Raw genomic sequence first — 19798 nt, forward strand, 5'->3', positions numbered from 1 at the left:
GATACACCACAACAGCTCCCAGTGCCTTCTGCCAGCCTAGCAAACAGCATGAGTCCAGGGTAAACCCCAGAGTAGGGGCTCTGCAGTTACAAGCCCATGCTACTCTTGTGAAGGATCAACAACTTTCAGGCTTCTGATGTCCCTTACCTTCTATAGTAAACCTGTTTTACACAGCTGGGATGTAGCTCAGTTGGTGGCAGGCTCCTTGCCTAGCAGGTACAAGTCCTGGGTCTAAGTCCCAGCACAGCACTGAACTGGGTTTGGTGACAGAAATATTGTAAGTCTAGCACTCAGGAGGTGGAGGTGGGAAGAGCAGAAGTTCAAAGTCATCCTTGGCAACACAGTGAGTTCAACACCAGCCAGTGCTACCTAAGATCCTGCCTAAATTAACCTATGGGTGGTAATTCATGCGCTTCGCAGAGCAGGTACAGGATTCATTATCGCTGGTTTCGGGCAAGTAATCTTGACTGCAGTTCTTCAGAAAAACCAATGTCCTGTCTACAGAGTGTAGAGTGGGGCCGGCAGCTTAAGCCCTCCAGGCTTTCCAAGTAGCATTCTTGACTGTTCTTGGAACTAAGTGGTAAGCCTGGAGCTGAACTCTTCCATTCCATGTTGCTCCTTCAGAGCCTGAAGCAGACATAGAAGTTATCTCATTCAGTTCTCAGATGAGCCAGATACTGAAAGGATGTGATCCAGATGGGCCCATAAGCCTGTGGCAACAGCATATCAAAAAACACATCAAAGCCATTTTTAAGGGGATGCCAAGGGCCTTCCTGGAGGAGTGTGTTTGCTAAGCTGAGGAAACATGTGCTCACTGGAGTATGCTAGAGAGAGCCAGGAGACCTGTCTAAGACCCCTATTGAACTTCTGTTTGCGACTTCCATTGATTTAGGCAGTATTGGAGATTGCACAGATCTCCTGTTCTGGCCAACAGGAAGTCAGTGGGCGATCAAGGACAGAGAGTACACACTCTTCTAGTTGGATGATCCCAACAGAATAACCATCAGTTTATGGTGAGGATGCATGTGAGAGGGAAGGCACCATCACAGCCCAAAGAACCCCAATAGCAAACCCTATGTCCCCCACTGAGGCAGTCAGTCAGTGGAGACCATCTCCTGCCTCCCAAGGCCTTGTTGGACCCTTCGCCAAGAACAAAAGGGTTGGACATCAAAGAATACAACAGGCTTGACAACCTAAAATTGAAACCTGAGACAGATTGCCATGTAGTACTTAAAGAGGAGCAGGTTTAAACAAGACAGAGGCAGGAAGCCAGCTGAGATCCATTACAGCCCTGAAAAGTGTTGAAGTGCAAAAGCCCTTCTTAGAGGGCTTTGGGGTGACGACAACACAGTCCCTTGCACAGCAAGTCTGCAGGTGACCCAAGGGAGCAGCAGGTCTCGGAGCTGCAGGAATGGAGTCACAGCCCAGCTGCAGTGCAGAGTCTTGGAGGCTGAGGTGAACAGTCTCCCTGCTTCTGCAGTCCCTGGTTAAGTTCCGAAGGATGGCTCAAGAGCACTTCCTGTCCGGGGCAGAAACCACGGCTCAGGGAACCTCTGGCAAGGCTGTCCCTCACAAGTCTTGAAAGGTAGTCTCCCATCCCTAATGGGTAAACCTCCTAGGAGCTAGGAATGAGACCCTGAAGTCTTCATTCAGGCCTATTCAAGCCAACAGGAGTGCCTGGCGCTAGTGTCCCGTCAGAGGTGGGAGCTGGGCTCTGACGCCAAATCTCTCCTCTTTATCAGTTGTATCCTAAAGCAATTCTACTACTGTCTTGTGCTCAGAAGCCTAAATTTACTGGGTGTCAGCCAGAATAGAATGGGGGAATGCAATCAAGTGGGGAAGAGCTGTCCAACTCTGTGGATGAAGTGGAGGGTCCTGAGCCCACCCAAAGTTACTGAAAGAGTGCAACTGGGACCACAGGTGTCTGTCTCTGCAGAGGAAGGGAAATTTGTCAGTTTCTGTCCGTTTGATGCAGCCACAGGACCTCCGCAGGTCAGGTGCCTGGGGGAATTTCTCTGAGCAGGTTTTTTTTTTTTTTGGTTTTTTTGTTTGTTGTTTGTTTGTTTATCTGCAACTGATTTACCCTGGAGGCATGCATCTCCAAGTCAGGAGGCTAGCTGAAAGCTCTGAGAGGGGCCCACTGACACTTAATCCTTTCTACTTTATCTCTACCTGGAGAAAACTGATCCTTAGGGAGATGTTTTGCTGCTGGTAATGGAATGTGGCAATGTTTTGAGGTTCACACTAATGCTGCCCTGGGCATGATGACTCATGCCTACAATACCAGAATTAAGGAGCTGAGGCAGGAGGGTCTCAGGTCAGGGCCAGCCTTGAAGGACCCTGTCTCAAAAGTAAAACAAAGTCTGAGACCAGCCTAGTCTACAGAGCAAATTACAGGACAGTCAGGGCCAAGAAGAACCCTGAAACAGATTTATTATTATTATATGTAATATATGTGTTATTCATATTCTTTTTTGTTTGTCTTGCTTTTTGTTTTTCGAAACAGGGTTTCTCTGTGGCTTTGGAGTCTATCCTGGAACTAACTCTTGTAGATCAGGCTGGTCTCGAACTCACACAGAGATCCACCTGCCTCTGCCTCCCAAGTGCTGGGACTAAAGGCATGCACCACCACCACCTGGCTTGTTATCTATATTCTTATATCATTAAAATAATCAATAGTATTACTATTACTACTACTAACTAATTTCTGTGTCTTTGAAGCATCAGAAGAGTCTTGTCAAGCAAATAATGCCTTTTCAGGAGCTTATTGGATTCAAAAGCCAAGTGCCATCTCTGGTCAGGGACCTGCCATGAGCTCAGGTTGGAGGACTGAGGTTGGGTCCACAGGCACCAGGGGAAGTGACCCATTGCCGAGCTCTGGGCACTGTGTGGATGAACCCCATTCAAAGGTATAGTCAGTCTGGTTAACCTGGTAGATGGGGTGGGTATATATGACAGTACCAATGGGCCACCACCACTGGTCGTTCTGTGGGGCAGCCAAGGCCAAAAGCTTGGAAATCCATCTCCAGAACAACATACCATGCAGCTCCTCCCTGCATACTTAGGAACTTCACTGGATTCTGGGCATTCCTGTCTTCTTTGTGTCAATTGCACAGCCATGTTGTATGCAGTCAACAGAGCCTCAGCCTAACTCTTGTTTTTGTTTTTTTTTTAATTTGTTTTTGTTTTTTGAGGCAGGGTTTCTCTGTGTAGCCCTGGATGCCCTGGAACATGCTCTGTAGACTAGACTGGCCTCAAATTCACAGAGATCTGCCTGCTTCTGCCTCTGAGTGCTAAGAATAGAGGAATATGCCACCACTGCACAGCTATTATTTTTTCAATTTTAAACTTTATTTTTATGTGTATGGGTGTTCTTCCTGCATGTATTTTGTACACCACATACATGCAGATGCCAGAAGAGGGTGTTGGATCCCTTAGAACTGGAGTCACAGACACTTGTGAGTTTCATCATGTCAGTGCTCTGGGGTAAGGACAAGAGGGCAGAGACATAGTAAACACAGCTACAGTGTGGTGGGGTCACAGCGGCCAAGGTTTGCAATGTCTTGGGGCCGTGTCTCAGCAAGTGTTTCCCCAAGAGATCTCTAAACAAAGCCTCAAAAAGACTGAGAGCAACTCTATAAAGTTTCAGGACAGCCAGGGCTACACAGAGAAACCCTGTCTTAAAAAACTTAAAACAGCAAAAAACATATTAATTTCCAATTTGAGCTTTATAAATATTATGCTAAGTTATACATGGGCTTCTGGAACTTTCCATGTTCTACTTAGTGTTCTATTTCTAATATTCATTTATGGTGTTGATAAGACCAATGTGATCACTTCATTCATGTTAGCAAAAGCCCTAGGTAAATTAAAATTATGAAATCATGCTGGATTTATTTATATTATTTTATATTATTTATTTACATTACATTATTTATATACCATACTTGGGAGGCAGATGCAGTAGGACCAGGACTGTTCAAAGTTCAAGGCTATGTTTGAGGCCAGGCTGGTCTACAGGAGATCATGTCAAGAAAAGAAAAGAAAAGGAAAGGTAGTATTTATGATACAGGTGAGTTGGCCCCCATTCTTTGAGCTTGTGGTTGTCATGGCAGCACTCAACAGGGGAACCCCAAAATGGAAATGAGAGAAGTTGGGGCATGTCTTCAAAGGTCTAACTTCCTCCTACTGTTCCCTAATGGTTCCTTCACCTCCCAGTGTCACCTCAGGTTGGAGACAAAGTTTTCAACACATAGACCATTGAAGGACATTCAAGACCCAAAACACAATTGAAACAAACAGAAAACCAGTAACAAGACACTCTAAGGTAGGGGTAAAAGACCAGGAAAGTGTTGTGCGTGGGTCTTACATTAAATGCAACAACTAGGAGCTGGGAGTTGGTGGCGTATGCCTTTAGTCTCAGCACTTGGGAGACAGAGGCAGGCAGATCTCTGTGAGTTCAAGGCCAGCCTGGTCTAGAGAGCTAGTTCCAGGACTCTGAGGCTCCAAAGACTCAGAGAAACCCTGTCTCAAAAAAAAAAAAAAAAAAAAAAAAAAAAAAAAAAGAAAAGAAAAGAAAAGAAAATAAATAAATAAATAGAACACCTATAAAAGAAAAAATTGTTATCCCTCATTATCCACATTTAATCTGCCAGATCATGAATTTTTGGACAAAGGGAGACTATATCCCATTAACTTAAATGGTAACATATTCCCAACCTGTCCTAAAATTCCAATAATTTCTCTCAAGCCTCTCTAAAACTCATAAGAACCCATGAAGTATTTCACATTAAAGCATTAAAGCCTCTAATTATGTTTTATTTAAAACTTAATGAACTTGTTAACAGACATGGTGGTGTGCAGAGTATATTCCTGGATGATAATTACCACCCCTTGTACATTGCCAACGAGTGTGCCCCGACACTGCATCAGGCTGAGTCGAAATAGAGACAGGAGTTGAAATAGGCCCCCTGCTGTGATTTAAACAGGGCAAGTATTTGTTTTTAATACCCAGATACACACATATGTGAATGGTTTGCCTGTATGTGTGCCTGGTCACTGTAGAGGTCAGAAGAGGGCATCAGATAGAGTTATAGGAGTTTGTGGGCCGTCCTATGGGTCCTGGGAATCAAACCTGGGTCCTGTGCTCTTAACCACTGAGCCATTTCTCCAGCTCCATAAACAGGCAAAGCTTGATACAGAGAAAATTTAAAATATAGGGGACTGGGTATAGTTACTCACATCTGTAACACCAATACTCAGGAAGGAGAGGCAGGAGGATCACTGCAAGTTCAAAGTTAGGCTGGTCTACATATGGAGTCCTAGGCTGGCCAGGGCTAAAGTTATTTAGTGGTTGGAGGTACGACCTGACATCTTGCAGAGGCCAGAGGCCACGTCATGGGAGTCTGGTCTCTCTTTCAACCATGTAGGGCCTGGGGAACAAACTCAGGTCATCAGGCTTGGTGAAAAGCACCTTTACTCACTGAGTCGTCTTGCAGGCCCAGGCAGGGCTACACAGCAAAAGCCTGTCTTAAAACAAATTTAAAATACACAAAAAGAGCAACAATGGGAGTTAAGAGAGTATGGGCTGAGGATGTAGTTTAGCTGACAGAGTGCTTGCCTAGCATGCATGAGTTCCAGAGCTCCACCCCAGCACTGCATAAACCAGGCTTTGTGGTCCATGCCTGTGACCTAGCACTCAAGAGGTAAAGGCAATAGGATCAAAAGGAGTTCAAGGTTGTACTTGGCTGGGGAATGAACTCCACTCCAGCTGGGCTACAGTAGAGACCCTCTCTCAAAGGAAGAAAAAGGAAAGGGGGAGGGGGACAGGGAACATTACATAGTTCCCTAGAGCTGAGAGAGTATGCAAAACAGAAACGTGGAAAATGAGCCCCTCTCCAAGACTGGAGTTCACATCTCACTGGAGAATACACAGCTACAGAAAGCAGAGAAGTTTGCTGTTTTATAGCCACTGGGATAGCATGGCTGGACAGATAGGAAACAAAACTCCAGGTACAAGGGAGGTGGGTGTAGAAAGGAACAGGGAGGGTAAGGAACGGGAAACATAGAACACTGTCTCTAGGACCCCACAGAAGGGTTGAGAGCCCAGGGAGACAAGCCTGGGAGTAAGCGGAGGGTCTGCAGAGGCAGATGTGGGTAAGGCTGAGCGTGTGCAGTGTCTGGTGGAAATGGTTGTAGAAACATGACTGCTAGGCTGCACTATAGCTTCAAAATCACTGCATAAGGTAGGACTGGTAGCTTTATAGACAAGCAGAGGCATGGAATAAGATAACCTGTAGGCAGAGACAAATGGAAATTATGTAATACAAAATAAGAACCGGGCAGAGAGTTCCACCAGCTGGGTACCAAATAATCAAACACATGAGCCTATAGGGGTCACTCTCATTCAGACCATGGGGAGTTGAGGACAGAGGGAAGGATCAACAAAACAATTCGGCAAAAAAATTTCCAAACTCTAAGATGAGAAATCTTCACATTAAAATTTATTGAGCCTCAGACAGAGTAAAAATAGTAAAATCATACAAAACAAACCACTGTATTGATTAGAGATGGATTCATATATGATAAAAGATAGTAACAACACCAACTTTACCAAGACCCAAGAGTGGTTACAACTCTGGAGGATTTTAAAAAGACTCAAATATATAAATGAATTGACGCAGGTGATTTAAATTTAAATTTAAGTATTCTTTAAATTGCATCATAGATAAACGTTCAATTGGTGTAGCTTACTGCTAGTGTTCTTGGCTAGCATTCCTGACACCCTGGTTCCTCACCAGCACCATGCCATGTAGTTGGTGCACACCTGTAATCCTGGCACTTGGAGATAGAATAAATTGTCATCCTTGGTGACATACTGAGCTGAGAGCCAGCTTGGGCTACATAAGACCTTGTTCATACAATTTTCATATGTGGGCCTGCAACATATTTCAGTGGGTAAAGTTGCTTGTGAGTTCAATCCCTGGGACCTACATGACAGGAAGGAAACTCCTGTGATTTGTCATCTGACCTCCATTCATGAACTCTGGTACAGGCAAAATGTCAAAAAAAAATTAAAAGACACTTTCATATATGGTATATATCACAATAAAAAGAAAATCTCCTGAGTGCTGTCTTTCCAGGCATGTGCCACCACACCAGGCTAGCACACACACCACTTCTAACAGCTTCTGACATCCACAAGCAGAGGCCATTTCTGGACACAAGTGTTCTCTGGTTCATCCTTGGCCAGTATTAGCAGAGAGAGCTCCCTTGCATCCTAATAATCTGGTCTGCTGGTCTCCCCATATGTGTGGAAGATGGGAGATCAGTTCTGGCACATTGTTCCCCAAATAACTTGCTCCATAGAAGAGGTAGGTGCTTATCCTGGAACAAGAGACTCTCATGGCAGCCCTAACTCAGTTGCCTGGAACTAGTCAGTGGACCCCCTCCTAATTTTTAAAATAGTGTCCACACAGAATGCTTGTCCAGAGTCAGTGGCTATGCAGAACAGGGCCAGCACAGCCAAGGCTGCTGGGCTTTCCCAGAGGCCCAGGATAAGTCTGGGTCAGCAGAACACCTTCTGGCTACACTGAGCATGCTCACAAGCTTTTTTAACTCCTTAATAATCAGGGTGACTTTGCCTCTAACTCCTCAGTGCCCAGAAGACTTAACCAAGGGCATGTCCAGGAATGATGCATGGCTAAGCCTCAATGGTAAAAGTTCTGGCTCAGAGTTCTAGTATGTCCTTTAGCTGTCCCTGCACCCCTCATGTCCAGTGTTGTGGAGGCTTGTGAGTTGACTTCTGAGCATCTATATGCCCAACATGGTCCCCTAAATGTAAGATGGAGCCACCTGTCTGTAGTTTAGGTCTATGGAAGGTGCCAGCTATTAGGAAAGAAGCCCACTTTGGGAGCATACAGGCAATACTTGGGGTTCTGGCTCTGCCACTGGGTGGCTTGGCCAAGCACCTATCTTTCCCCTTTTCCAATTTAATAAGCCTTTATTGAACTCCCACAAGGTACATGAATTAAGACCAAGCTCGTTTCTATTATCTTAATGCTCAGTAAAATGGCCAACCAAAATCCAGCAGCAGAGTTCTAGACAATGGGAATGAGTTACCAGGATAGTTATTGTCCCTCAAAACCAGAGGGGAAGCAACCAGACTACTCACACCTGGAACACTCCTGAAGATCATGCTAGTCAGCCTGGGCTCAGTACATAGTAAAACCCTTCCTCAAAAGCAAAACCAAACACAGGCCAACAAGAAGATTCATGAGGGAAAGGCACTTGCTGCCAAGACTAACATGAGTTCAATCCCCAGGACCCACATGCTGGAAGATCACTGACTCCCAAACAATGTTTTTGTTGTTTTCTCCAAAAAGGATTTCTCTGTGTAGCTCTGTAGAGCAGGCTGGCCTCAAACTCAGAGATCTGAGTGCTAGGACTAAAGCCATCTTATAAATAGCCTAAACACTGCTTTTATTGGAGACACTCAAAGCCAAGGTATAGGAGGGAGAACATCAGGTGAAATGGAAAGAATGTGAAGTGACCCAAGGCAACACATTTCCATGAAAGGCGCTGCTTCATGGCAAGCCTTAAAGGATGTGTCTGCGGGCTGCTTGGGAAGTCTCCCCACACTGTGCTATTGGGAATGAACCATGCCTTGCAGCAATTTATGGGGATAGGAGAGGGGAATCACTGCCTGCCTCTCTCCTATCCCCCCCCTTCACTGAAGTTTCTTTCCCCCATTAGTATTAGTTTCCTCAAAAGGCTTGGTTTTGGTGGCCCCATGGAATGCCAGATGCCATGTCCTGTAGTGGGGCATTCCATAAAGACTTGGGAAGAGAAACTCTAGGCGTGTGGGTGGTGAAGGCCAGAGAGTCTGATGTAGTCATTCTAGCACTGAGATATCTTTCCCATGGTCTGGCCCTGGAAAACGTGGAAGACCCAAGGAGAGAACATGGGTTTCATGGAACAGGCATGGGAGTTTCCTGCTGGGGATTGATAGAAGAGCTTTCTAGTAGTCCAGTCTATGGCTCCATCATCTCATCTGGCTAAACGGAAGAAACCAGTAATTCCTGAAAGGTGAGGGACCAGATTTTGTGGAATCCACGATGGTGTCAAGAGCTTCCTGTGGGCTTCCCCACTGCTTCCTGTCTATCTGAATTTTCACCTGCCCCAGAGATGACCTGGTCTTGGGCAACAGGGTCTTGGGTTAGAGAATCCAGGAAAGAGAGCTAAAGCCCCTGACCAGGAGCAAGAGGACTGGCTATGTGTCCACATGTCTGTCCACTGTTGGCCTGAGGCATCGGGAAATCTGGCATGCGCTGATGAGTTTTTTGGTGTTGCTTGAGATGGTCCGATCTCATGAACTGTCGGCCACACACTTTGCATTTATGTGGTCGATCTTTGGTGTGGATCCGTCTATGTCGTCCAAGCTCATCAGAGCGGAAAAAAGACCATGTACAGCCCTCCCACTCACATACGAAGGGCTTCTCGCCTAGGGAGTGAAAAGGGAGAATTAAATACAGTAGAAAAAGCCATGGTGGAAAGGAAGAGATCTAGTTCTGACGAAAGAACATTCAAAGTTGAGAAATCAAAAGGGAAGACAAAGGAACCAGAGGGAGGCAGGACCACCAGATGGGATGGCAAGCTAGTGGGATCAGGGAGGCTTGGTTCCAAGCTTGAAAGAGAAAGAGGCAACCCCAAGCAATCACAAATCAGTGGTTCTGCATTAAAAAGAATAAGAAGAAGAAGAAGAAAAAAAGATAGACCTGACAATTGGCTCAGTGGTAAAGAGCATTTGTTGCTCTTGCAGAGGACCCAGGTTCAATTCCCAGCACCTACATGGTGGCTCACAACCATCTGTTTAACTGTAAACAAGCCACCTTCTGGCCTTGAGCACCAGGTATGCGTGCAGTATACAGACAAGAGGCTAAAAAATACCCATTCACATAATAAATCTAAAACAATTATACAAAGAGCAAAGATCCCATCATCCCTTTCTCCACCCAACGCCTCATTCACCTGTGTGTTTGCGCTGATGACTCACGAGGTGAGAACGCTTGGTGTAGGCTTTTCCACAGTTGCTGTACGAGCAGAGGTAAGGCCTTGGAACTGGAGATGGCTTCCCGGGAGCCCTTCCTGGAACACTGGGGTTCTCTGTCGCCTGTGGAGCAGGTGTAGGCTGCTCACATACAAAAGGTTCTTCCTGGCCATTTGACTGGGTCACAAGTGAGTCCTGGGATTCTAAAGTCGGCAATGGCTGGAGCCTAGCTGGGGGCATCCCGAGGTTGCAGTGATTTAAGTGCAACATCTGATCCATAGAAGTGGGCATGGCATGGGTCCCAGCAGAAGGCATGCCTGGAACCAACAATATTCCTGTGGTAGCAGGTACTGCTGAGGGGACAGGATAAGGCAGTGGTTGAGCATTGGTGTGGGCCATGACTGTGACTCCACTGGAAGCTGAACCTGGCAGGCCACTATGAGGCATCATATTTTCACCAAAGGCTATGGTCACTCCCAGAGTACTTGGACTCCCTAAGGGCATCATGTGGGATCCTGTGTCCATCATTCTCCCTGGTTGGTGGTTAGACCTTGGCTGACAATATATCTGGGAAGGTGTAGGAGTCAGTTGGGAGGGGTACCTCGCACCATGTTCAGGTAGTGACATCATGATCCGCGACTCCCCTTCACCCTCATTCTGCCTGGATAACATATAAGGACTGGACATATTTGGCAAGTGTTGAGTGGCCAGTGGCTGATGAACTCCATTGTTTCCAGAAGGCACCGATATATGCAACATTGATGTTGATGTCTCATTATCCTACAAGAAAGAGTCATGTGAAAGTTCCTTCCCTCCTTGCTCCTCTTCTGTGCTCCACACATCTCTCAACCCCACGCCTAAGAAACAGGTCAAGGAATTGACCATGGGTCAGCACAAGGAGCTTGACAGCCAGAGAAGAGAATTAGTGATGGTTTCATTCATGCTCCACCTCAGGCTGGCTGGGATTCACTGTGTAGGCAAGGGGGTTGCCTACTTCCATCAATCCCCCTGCCTCATGCTATTTATTGTTAAGTGCTAGAGTTTAGGCATGAATCACTACAGACTTACAAATGGTATACTCATCAAGGGACCTAAACTGGTTTTGATTATTGGCCATTGTGATATTTGGGTCTTTGGAAGGAGTTCTCTCTGTGAGAGTTCATCATTTTATTGGCATTCTGTCTGGTTATGAAGCTTGCCATGTCTCCAATGACAACAGGGTGTCAAACTGTCAGAGTTCTCAGCTTTCTTGAACTCCAGAATGGGTACAAGATTAAGAAGAGCAGAGCTGGGGAAGGCATTTCAGTGAATAAAGCTTTTGCCACACAAACATTCCAATCCACAGATCCTATGTAAAGCCAGGCTCAATATTAAGAGCACCTGTAACCCAATGATACACATACAAAAAACTTAAAACTATATAGAAACCTCTCTTTCTGCATGTGGGTTCTAGGGATTGGACTTGAATCAGTAGGCTTAACACACACCTTTACCTGCTGAGCAACCCCAGACCTCCTTTGTATCTGAGCAAATAGTGGCTGTGCCTAATTGCTAAGCACTGTTTCATTAATGGTGCATGGAATGAGTCATTTTTATGCCTGTGAAGTTTTTGCTTTTGACGATTCAAAATACTAATGACTCGATACACTTAAATTAAGCTTTAAGTTGTTAGATTAGGGACTTCAGTGGAGTCAGAATACTAATGTGGCTATTAGTCACTTGTGTTGCATTAGAAATTATAAGAGAATTTCATTGTTGGCACACCCATAACCTAACAGAATTTTTTTCTTTGATTTTTGGAAATGGTTTCTCTGTGTAGCTTTGTAGATCAGGCTGTCCTCAAACTCGGAGATCTGCCTGCCTCTGGGACTAAAGGCATGTGCCATCACTGCCAGAATTCTAAAAGGTAATCAAATAAAAGAAACAAAAGGTATTTGGGGCCAATGAGCTCGGGAGGGGTCCACATCCATACTTTTCCTTAACTCTGTTCTGCTGTCTATTGCTCCTGGCACTTAATTCTGTTAATTCCTTTTAGCTGGGTGGAGGTGGCGGAACACCTGTAGTCCCAGCATTTGGGAGGTAGAGGCAGGTGGATCTCTGAGTTTGAGGCCAGCCTAGTCTACAAGACTACACAGAGAAACCATGCCTCAAAGGGAGGGAAAAAAAAAGAGCCTCTTTTTAAGGTAGCCAAGTGTAGTGGAGCAGGCCTTTGATCCCAGGGGTTGGGAGGCAGAGGCAGGCTGATCTTTGTGAGGTCCAGGATAGTCAGACTATGTAAAGATGGTCTCAAAAAATAAATAAATAAAATAAAATAAAATAAATAAATAAAAGAAAGAAAGAAGAAAAAGAAAGAAAAGAAAATACATGTGAGGGATTATTTGTTTTGGAAGACTATATAAGATAGTCTCAAGGGGGAAAAAAAGAGGAAAAAAAAAAGTATGAAGGGTTTCTCTGTGTATTCCTGGCTGTCCTGGAACTCTAGACCAGGCTGGCCTCAAAGGTCCTCCGGTTTGCCTCCCTTGTGTTATAAGGATTATAGGTGTGCACCACCACTGCCTGGCTGCACTTGGTCTTTGTCCCTCAAAGGGACCCTCTCATTTTCCAGTCCTTTTGTCAGGCACCTATTGTCAAAGCACACTCTCACCACTTTACCTCATTTCTCCCCAAAATTGGCTTTCTCCACACATAAGCTCTCATGCAAGTCACTGGTGACCTTCATGTCACAAAGTCCAAGCTACACTTCTCAGACCACACGCACAAACGGTCGCATGCACGCATGTGCCTTTCTCCTAGTCTCTGATGTTTCTCTCACTTTACATGCCATAGGAATTTGTTCTCCTGATAATAAGCCTTTTCTTTTATTCTTTATTTTTTTTCCCAAGATAAGGGTTCTCTGTTGTAGCCCTGGCTGTTCTGGAACCATAGTCCAAGCTGGCCAAGAATGCAGAGATCCACCTGCCTCTGCCTCCCAAAGTGCTGGGTTTAAGGCATGAGCCACCACCACTGCCTAATGAACTGTCTCTATTTTGGTCTTAAATCTGTTGCTCCAGGGAAGACACCCTCACATGCTTCCTGGATCCATTTGGAGAACCCACAGGCACAGACACTTCAAGTAGACTGGCCTGTGTCCAAAACTAGACACAATCCCAGTCTGTCTCAGAAAAATCTCATTCCTCATACCCAAACCTTTCAGTGAGAAATCTGCCGGGCTGGGCTATCCTCTGCTACTTCCACCACCTAGATCTAAGTACAGCTGTCCTTTTGTGTATGTGGGGAGCTGAGTCCATGGTGCCATCCACTGATATGCAGGTTCCTTGGATAAACTGATGTACTGTGTTCAGTTTGTACACATTTCCTTTACATCTTAAATCATCTCTTGCCGCCACAAGAGCTGTGTGCTTGTGGAAGCCTCAGATACAATCACCAGTTTGGATGTCTCCAAAAGTCCCAGTGTTCAGTTTCTCCCTCTCTGCGGTGTCTTAACTGTACCCCCATTTTAACTCACACCTGGACCTTCATAACAGTTGTCTAACTATTGCCTTGAAGCTAGCATCCCTGTTTTCTAACAGCACTACCGAGGGAGTGCTAGTTAGAGGCTTTCATTCTTATTTTTAATATGGGCAGATGTGGTCCTACACACCTTTAATCCCAGCAAAAATAAACTGGGCATGGTGGTCCACACCCTTAATCCCAGCACTGGGGAGGCAAAATCAAGCCTGTTTCTGTGTCTGATACTCATCTCCTCTACATAGCTCAGGACAACAGAGACCCTGTCTCAAAATAAGATTAAATTAATTTTTTAAAAAGAGTGTGACATGGTCTGGACCATGGTGTACACCTTTAATCCCTGTGAGGTTGAGCCTGGTCTACAAAGCAAGTTCTAGGACAGCTAGAACGAAGAAACCCTGTCACAAAACCAAAACAAAACAACAAATCTCATAATGGTGGCCCACGTCTTCAATCCCACCACAAGCTCAGGTGGATTCTGAGTCCCAAGCCAGTCTGCTCTGCAGTGTGAGTTGCAGGGACAGTCAAGAATACACAGATAACCCATCTTTGAACCCCCCCCACACACACACATACACAAAAATTAACTCACACTGTAATCAGTAGAGTCTGGCAAAGGGTTCCAATAAAAAATTTTGCTCTCCACACTCCCCATGGAACAAATTCCCTCTCTGCAATCACTCAAATCCATGATCTATAGAGTGAGTTCCAGGAGAGCCAGGGCTACATAGAGAAACCTTCTTTGAACCCCTGTCCTCCCAAAAATTAACTCATGCCAACTCATGCTATAATCAGTAGAGTCTGACAAAGGGCTCCAATAAATAACGTATTTCTTCCCTGCTCTTCCCTCCCCACAAAGCTGTCCACCTTCACCACCTAACAAAGACTCTAATGCTTGATTAAAAGCACACTTCAGTGACTAAACAAGCCTCCCTAAACAAATCCCCCACCCTCCATTCCATTCACCACCACCACTCCACTCTGTAACACCCTAGGATGGACCACAGACTCACCGTGGGAGACGGGTGCGCAGCCTGCCACTTATTTTCCTGCTCCATGTCGCCCAGGCTCAGACCACAGGGGAGGCTGACCCAGCCAGTGCCGTCATAGGCAAGTGTCCCAACGCCACAATCCCTGGGGCGTGGAGCTTCTAATTGCCTCGGAGTTTGGGCGGAGTCAAGGCCACACCCACCCAGTGCCCTCCCACTCAACGCTCTCATCCAACCCCACAACTTTGTTTTTGGAGATAAGGTTTTTAATATAACAGTCCTGCCTGTCCTGAAACTTGCTCTACAGACCAGCCTTGAACTCACAGAGATCTGCCTGCCTCTGCCTCCCGAGTACTAAGATTAAAGGCATGAGCCACCATTGCCTGGCTGAATTTTACCGCTTTTTAATGACACTGTATTTGTCCTTCTCTACCTACACCCTCCACTGGTTGACCCAAAGCAGTGATGTGGAAACCGCGATCCGAGACTCAGCCAAGCAAGTCGCTTTTACCTCAGAGTGGAGAAACAGAAGAGGCTTGGTGACAGAGGAAGGGCAAATGCACAGCCTCTGTTGACAGAAGAGACACCACTCTAGACCAAAACAGAAGGCTTTTTTTTTTTTTTTTTTTTTTTTTAAATAGGGCAGGATCGATGGTTCCTGCTAATGCTGGGCACCTCTGTCCTTTCTGAAGTCCAGATGTCCCACAACACAATTTGGACATTCCCCAATTAACCACACACTGTGTGTTGTCACTAATTCTCTGTAACTCCATTCCAGGAGATTGGATGTCCTTTCCTGATTTCCTAGAGTGCCAGATATGAACATGGTGCATGTATATATGTACAGGCAAAGTTCTCATAACCAAAAATAAATGCAAAAATATATTTTAGAGAGAAATACACCAGGCAGGCAGCCCTCTGAGTTCAAGACTACCCTGGTCTATATATTGAGTTCCTGGATGGTAAGGGCTAAAACAGCGAGACTCTGTCTCAAAAATAAAATTAAAATTAACTTTTGAATCTTGGCATAGTGGCACACACCTGTAATTCGAGTGTTTGGGAGGCAGAGACAGGAGGATTGTGATTATGGGGACAGTCTAGGCTACATGGTAAGATTCTGACCCCAAAAAACAAGCAAACCCAAGTGAGCCACAGCATAAAACCTAGCTATTTCCATAGAACCAATAGATTGGAACAAAGCAAAACAAAACAGTGTGGTGTGTGTGGGTGTGTGTGTGTGCGCGCGAGTGCGCCTTAGCCAGTGTGAGTCATTCTAAAACAGGATGAACCAAAGTTAGTGCTTCGCCAAGTTGATGCTGGGACAAGCATGTCCCTTCCCTGAGTCCCTGGGAGTGCCCTTCCCTTTGGTGGGAACACTAACAGAGGGGCGGTGCTCTGTTGGAATGGATTCCTTATTTGGACAGGATATTCTGGTTGTCTATGCAGCATCCAGCTGGGGATTCCAGAAGTGGGTGGATTGGCTATAAGTCTAGAAAGTAAATCTGGGTGGAATAGTAGATTTCAGATTTGAAGCCTCAATGATAAATAAAGTCATAGGAGATTAGAAAATAAAGAGGGAGAGGGCTCAGGACTCACCTGAGTTCAGGTTTGAGGGTGGTCAGTGAAATTAATCAGTAAGACAGGAATTGAAAGTCAAATTTTCCCTTACTGTTCAGGTTTTTGTTTGTTTGTTGTCATTATTGTATGTTTTTTTGTTTTTGTTTTTGTTGTTTTAGAGACAGGGTTTCTCTGTGTAGCTCTGGCTGTCTTGGAGCTTGCTCTATAGGCCAGGCTGGCCTGGAAATTGGAGATCTGCCTGCTCCCAAGTCCTGGGACTAAAGTGTACACCACCACTGCCCACCCTGTTGTTTTGTTCTTTTCCTTTTTTTTTTTTTTTTCCCCCTCCTAACTCAGGGTTTCTCAGTGTAGTTTTGGCTGTCCTGGAACTCACTCTGTAGAACAGGCTGGCTTTAACTCAAAGAGATCCACCTGGCTTTGCCTTCCAACAGCTGGGATTAAAGGTGTGCCAGTCCCCACCCTGAATCAAATCAAATCAACGGGTTTAATCTTCAGCTCTGAGGAGAAAAAGATGTTAAACACATAAACTCAACAGAAGCTGCAAAGGAGTTCAGGCCATGTGATACCATTGTGGAAAGGCATTGTTATTTATTGATTGTTGTTTGAGACCAGGTCTTACTATGTAGTCCTGGCTGTCCTGCAGCTAACTTTGTAGACTGGCCTCAAAAACTCACAGACCTCCCACCTTCCTCTGCCTCCCAAGTGCTGGGACTAAAGGCCTGTACCACCACCTTGGCCTATGAAAAGTTTTAAAAACATGCAAAGGAACACTAGGCACTCAGGAGGCAGAGACTGGTGGATCTCTGAGTTCAAGACCAACCTGGTCTACAAAGCTACACAGAGAAACCCTGTCTTGTCTCAAAAGAACCAAAGGGGGGGGGCATACAAAGGAATACTAGGTATTTTATGGATATTAATTCACTCATGGGAGTGACAAGTGTCCCAGGAGGACCGCTGTGATTTCAAGACCAGCCTGGTCTACAAGAGCTAGTTCCAGGACAGCCTCCAAAGCTACATAGAGAAACCCTGTCTCTAAAACAACAAAAACAAAAACATATGCATATGTATATGTATATATATATATACACATATATATATATGTATATGTATGTATGTGTGTGTGTGTATATATTGTTCAATTAAATAAAGTATGATTTTAGCGATTTTGTTTCAAGACAGGGTTTCTTTGTGTAGCCCTGGCTGTTCTGTGTAGTGAGATATCCATCTTGTCAGCACCTGTGGCATAGACCACGCCCATTGGGGGGTGGAGACAGGACCTGGGGGAACTATCTAAGGCGAGGAGGGGGTTTGGGGAGCTCTCTTGCTTGCAGCACTGGAATGGGAGCACATCTGGAGGCATCCTTGGGACCAGGAACCTGCTGGTGTTCATCTGTCTGTGTTGTAAGTTATTTCTCCCTGAATAAACATCTATTCGGCCTATTTGTTTCTCCTGATCCTTATTAAACATCAATAGTTCTGGAATTCGATCTATAGACCAGGTTGGCCTCTGCCTCTTGAGGGCTGAGATCAAAGATTTATGCCACCAAGCTCTAACAAATTTTCTCCCCAAGATAAAGTTTCACTATGTAACCCAAGCTGATCTCAAGCTCACAGAGATCTTCCTGTGGCATGTATCACCACATGTGGCTTGAATTATTTGTCTTATCAAATTATTTAAACCTTGTTTTGTTGCTGTTTTAAAGGCTTAAGCCTTCCATTTCTGCCCCTTGGGAAGAAGAAAAGTCTGTGTAATCAAGGTTGTGTCTGTGTCTCTGCCTAGAGATTAGGGAGGGGACTGGGGAACTGCAGCCTGGGGTTAATAAACCTTCAATCTTGTTGTGGACATCTGGAATATTCTTTCTCTCCCTGGAGTATTAAAATCAAGGCCCTTTGTATTCGTTAACTTATGGAGACTAATGAGTCCTTACGTAAACCCGATTTTTCCCTAAACAAAACAAAAACATTTCTTGTAGAAAATGCTAGTAAGTGAATCTTGAGCTGGGCATGCAGAGGCAAGAGGATCTCTGAGTTTGAGGCCAGATTAGTCTACAGATCAAACTCCAGGACAGCCAAGGCTACACACACACACACACACACACACACACACACACACACACACACAGTGATTTTGTTTAGACAGGGTTTCACCATGTAGTTCTGGCTATCCTGGAACTCTGTAGAGCAGGCTGGCCTCAAACTCACAGAAATCTGCCTGCCTCTACCTCCCGAGTGAGTGCTGGAATCAAAGACTTGTGCTACTTTTCTTTAAAACATTTTTGTGCCAGGCAGTGGTGGTGCATACCTTTAATCCCAGCACTCGGGAGGCAGAGACAGGTGGATATCTGAGTTCCAGGTCAGCCTGATCTACTGAACCAGTTCCAGGACAGCCAGGGCTACACAGAGAAACCCCTCTTGAAAAACAAACAACAAAATTTATTAACTGTACCTTGTGGCTTAGTGCCTCTGTCCACCATTGCAATCAATTCATTATTTTCCAAAAAGAATAAAGCAAAGTGCAGAGTATGTGCAGTGTGTTGACTTTTATGTAGGCACAGAAGGAAGAGGCCTACAGCTGCCCGATGATGGCAGCAGAAGGGTCCAGGAGGCAGTGCACCTGGGGACCACACTGTGGTGGATGGATAGGGTAGAAGGGATACAGCAAGGAGGTGGGGGATGGGGATGAGAATTGAGAGCTTCGATGAGCAGACTTTTTGTACAGTCCCAGAATTCTATTCTTATTTATTTTTTGAGATCTCTACTGACTGCAAAAGCAGGTGGCTGTTTGGACAGACACCTGGACCCCCTAAGCTGTGGTGAAGTTTGGCCTGTAATGTCCTGGTCTTTCTTGGTTTGCTCTGGCCCAGGCCCAGGACAGCTGGGCTGCTGCTTACAAGGGATGTGTTTGCCTCCTCCTCCAGCATTGTTCATCTGCTTCCTCCTTTCTCCCTGCATTGCTTCAGGTAGCTAAACTCCTCTAGCGCCTCTTGCTCCTGCACTCGCCTAGCAAATGTTTGTCTCTTATTTCTTCTTCAGTAGCTTTCCCAGGAATTCCTTTTCCTTTGCTTCAGATTTTTCTTGAAGACTGAAGGGTTTTCTTTTTTCTTTCTTTTTATTTATTTACTTATTTATTTTGGGTTTTTTTTTTTTTTTTTTTTTTTTTTGAGACAAGGTTTCTCTGTCCTGGAACTCCCTCTGTAGACCAGGCTGGCCTCAGACTCACAGAGGTCCGCCTGCCTCTGCCTCCTGAGTGCTAGGATTAAAGGTATGCGCCACCAACGCCTGCTGGACTGAAGGGTTTTCTATCAGAATCACAATTAGAAGACTAACAAAAAACAAAACAAACAAACAAACAAATCTTTGAGAAAAGAAAGGAAGAAAAATGCAAAGTAGGGCTGGCAAGAAGGCCAGGCAGTAAAGAGCACACTGATCTTGCAAGAGTAGCATACACTCAGAATCACTAGACCATCTCTCCATCCCCATTCTCCTTACTTCCTTTCTCTTGCTCTCTCTCTGTCTCTCTGTCTCTGTCTCTCTCTCTCTCTCTCTCTCTGTGTGTGTGTGTGTGTGTGTGTGTGTGTGTGTGTGTGTGTGAGAGAGAGAGAGAGAGAGAGAGAGAGAGAGAGAGAGTTATGCATATAGGTGCCCTCAGGGGCCAGGAGAGTCAGATAGATCTCTT

General features: G+C 45.3%; 1 protein-coding gene across 1 annotated transcript; it reads right to left on the reverse strand.

Annotated features, from left to right (window-relative positions):
* Positions 1-9164: 9164 nt before the first annotated feature.
* On the reverse strand, positions 9165-14663 carry Klf17 (KLF transcription factor 17). Its single transcript, XM_051188306.1, has 3 exons — positions 14569-14663; positions 10030-10828; positions 9165-9502 (listed from the first exon to the last, which is right to left on the reverse strand). The coding sequence occupies exons 1-3, from the start codon at positions 14611-14613 to the stop codon at positions 9240-9242; spliced, it is 1107 nt and encodes a 368-aa protein (XP_051044263.1). The 5' UTR covers positions 14614-14663; the 3' UTR covers positions 9165-9239.
* Positions 14664-19798: the final 5135 nt, after the last annotated feature.

Source organism: Phodopus roborovskii, unplaced genomic scaffold (assembly GCF_943737965.1).
Source record: "Phodopus roborovskii unplaced genomic scaffold, PHOROB, whole genome shotgun sequence".
Classification (NCBI taxonomy): domain Eukaryota; kingdom Metazoa; phylum Chordata; class Mammalia; order Rodentia; family Cricetidae; genus Phodopus; species Phodopus roborovskii.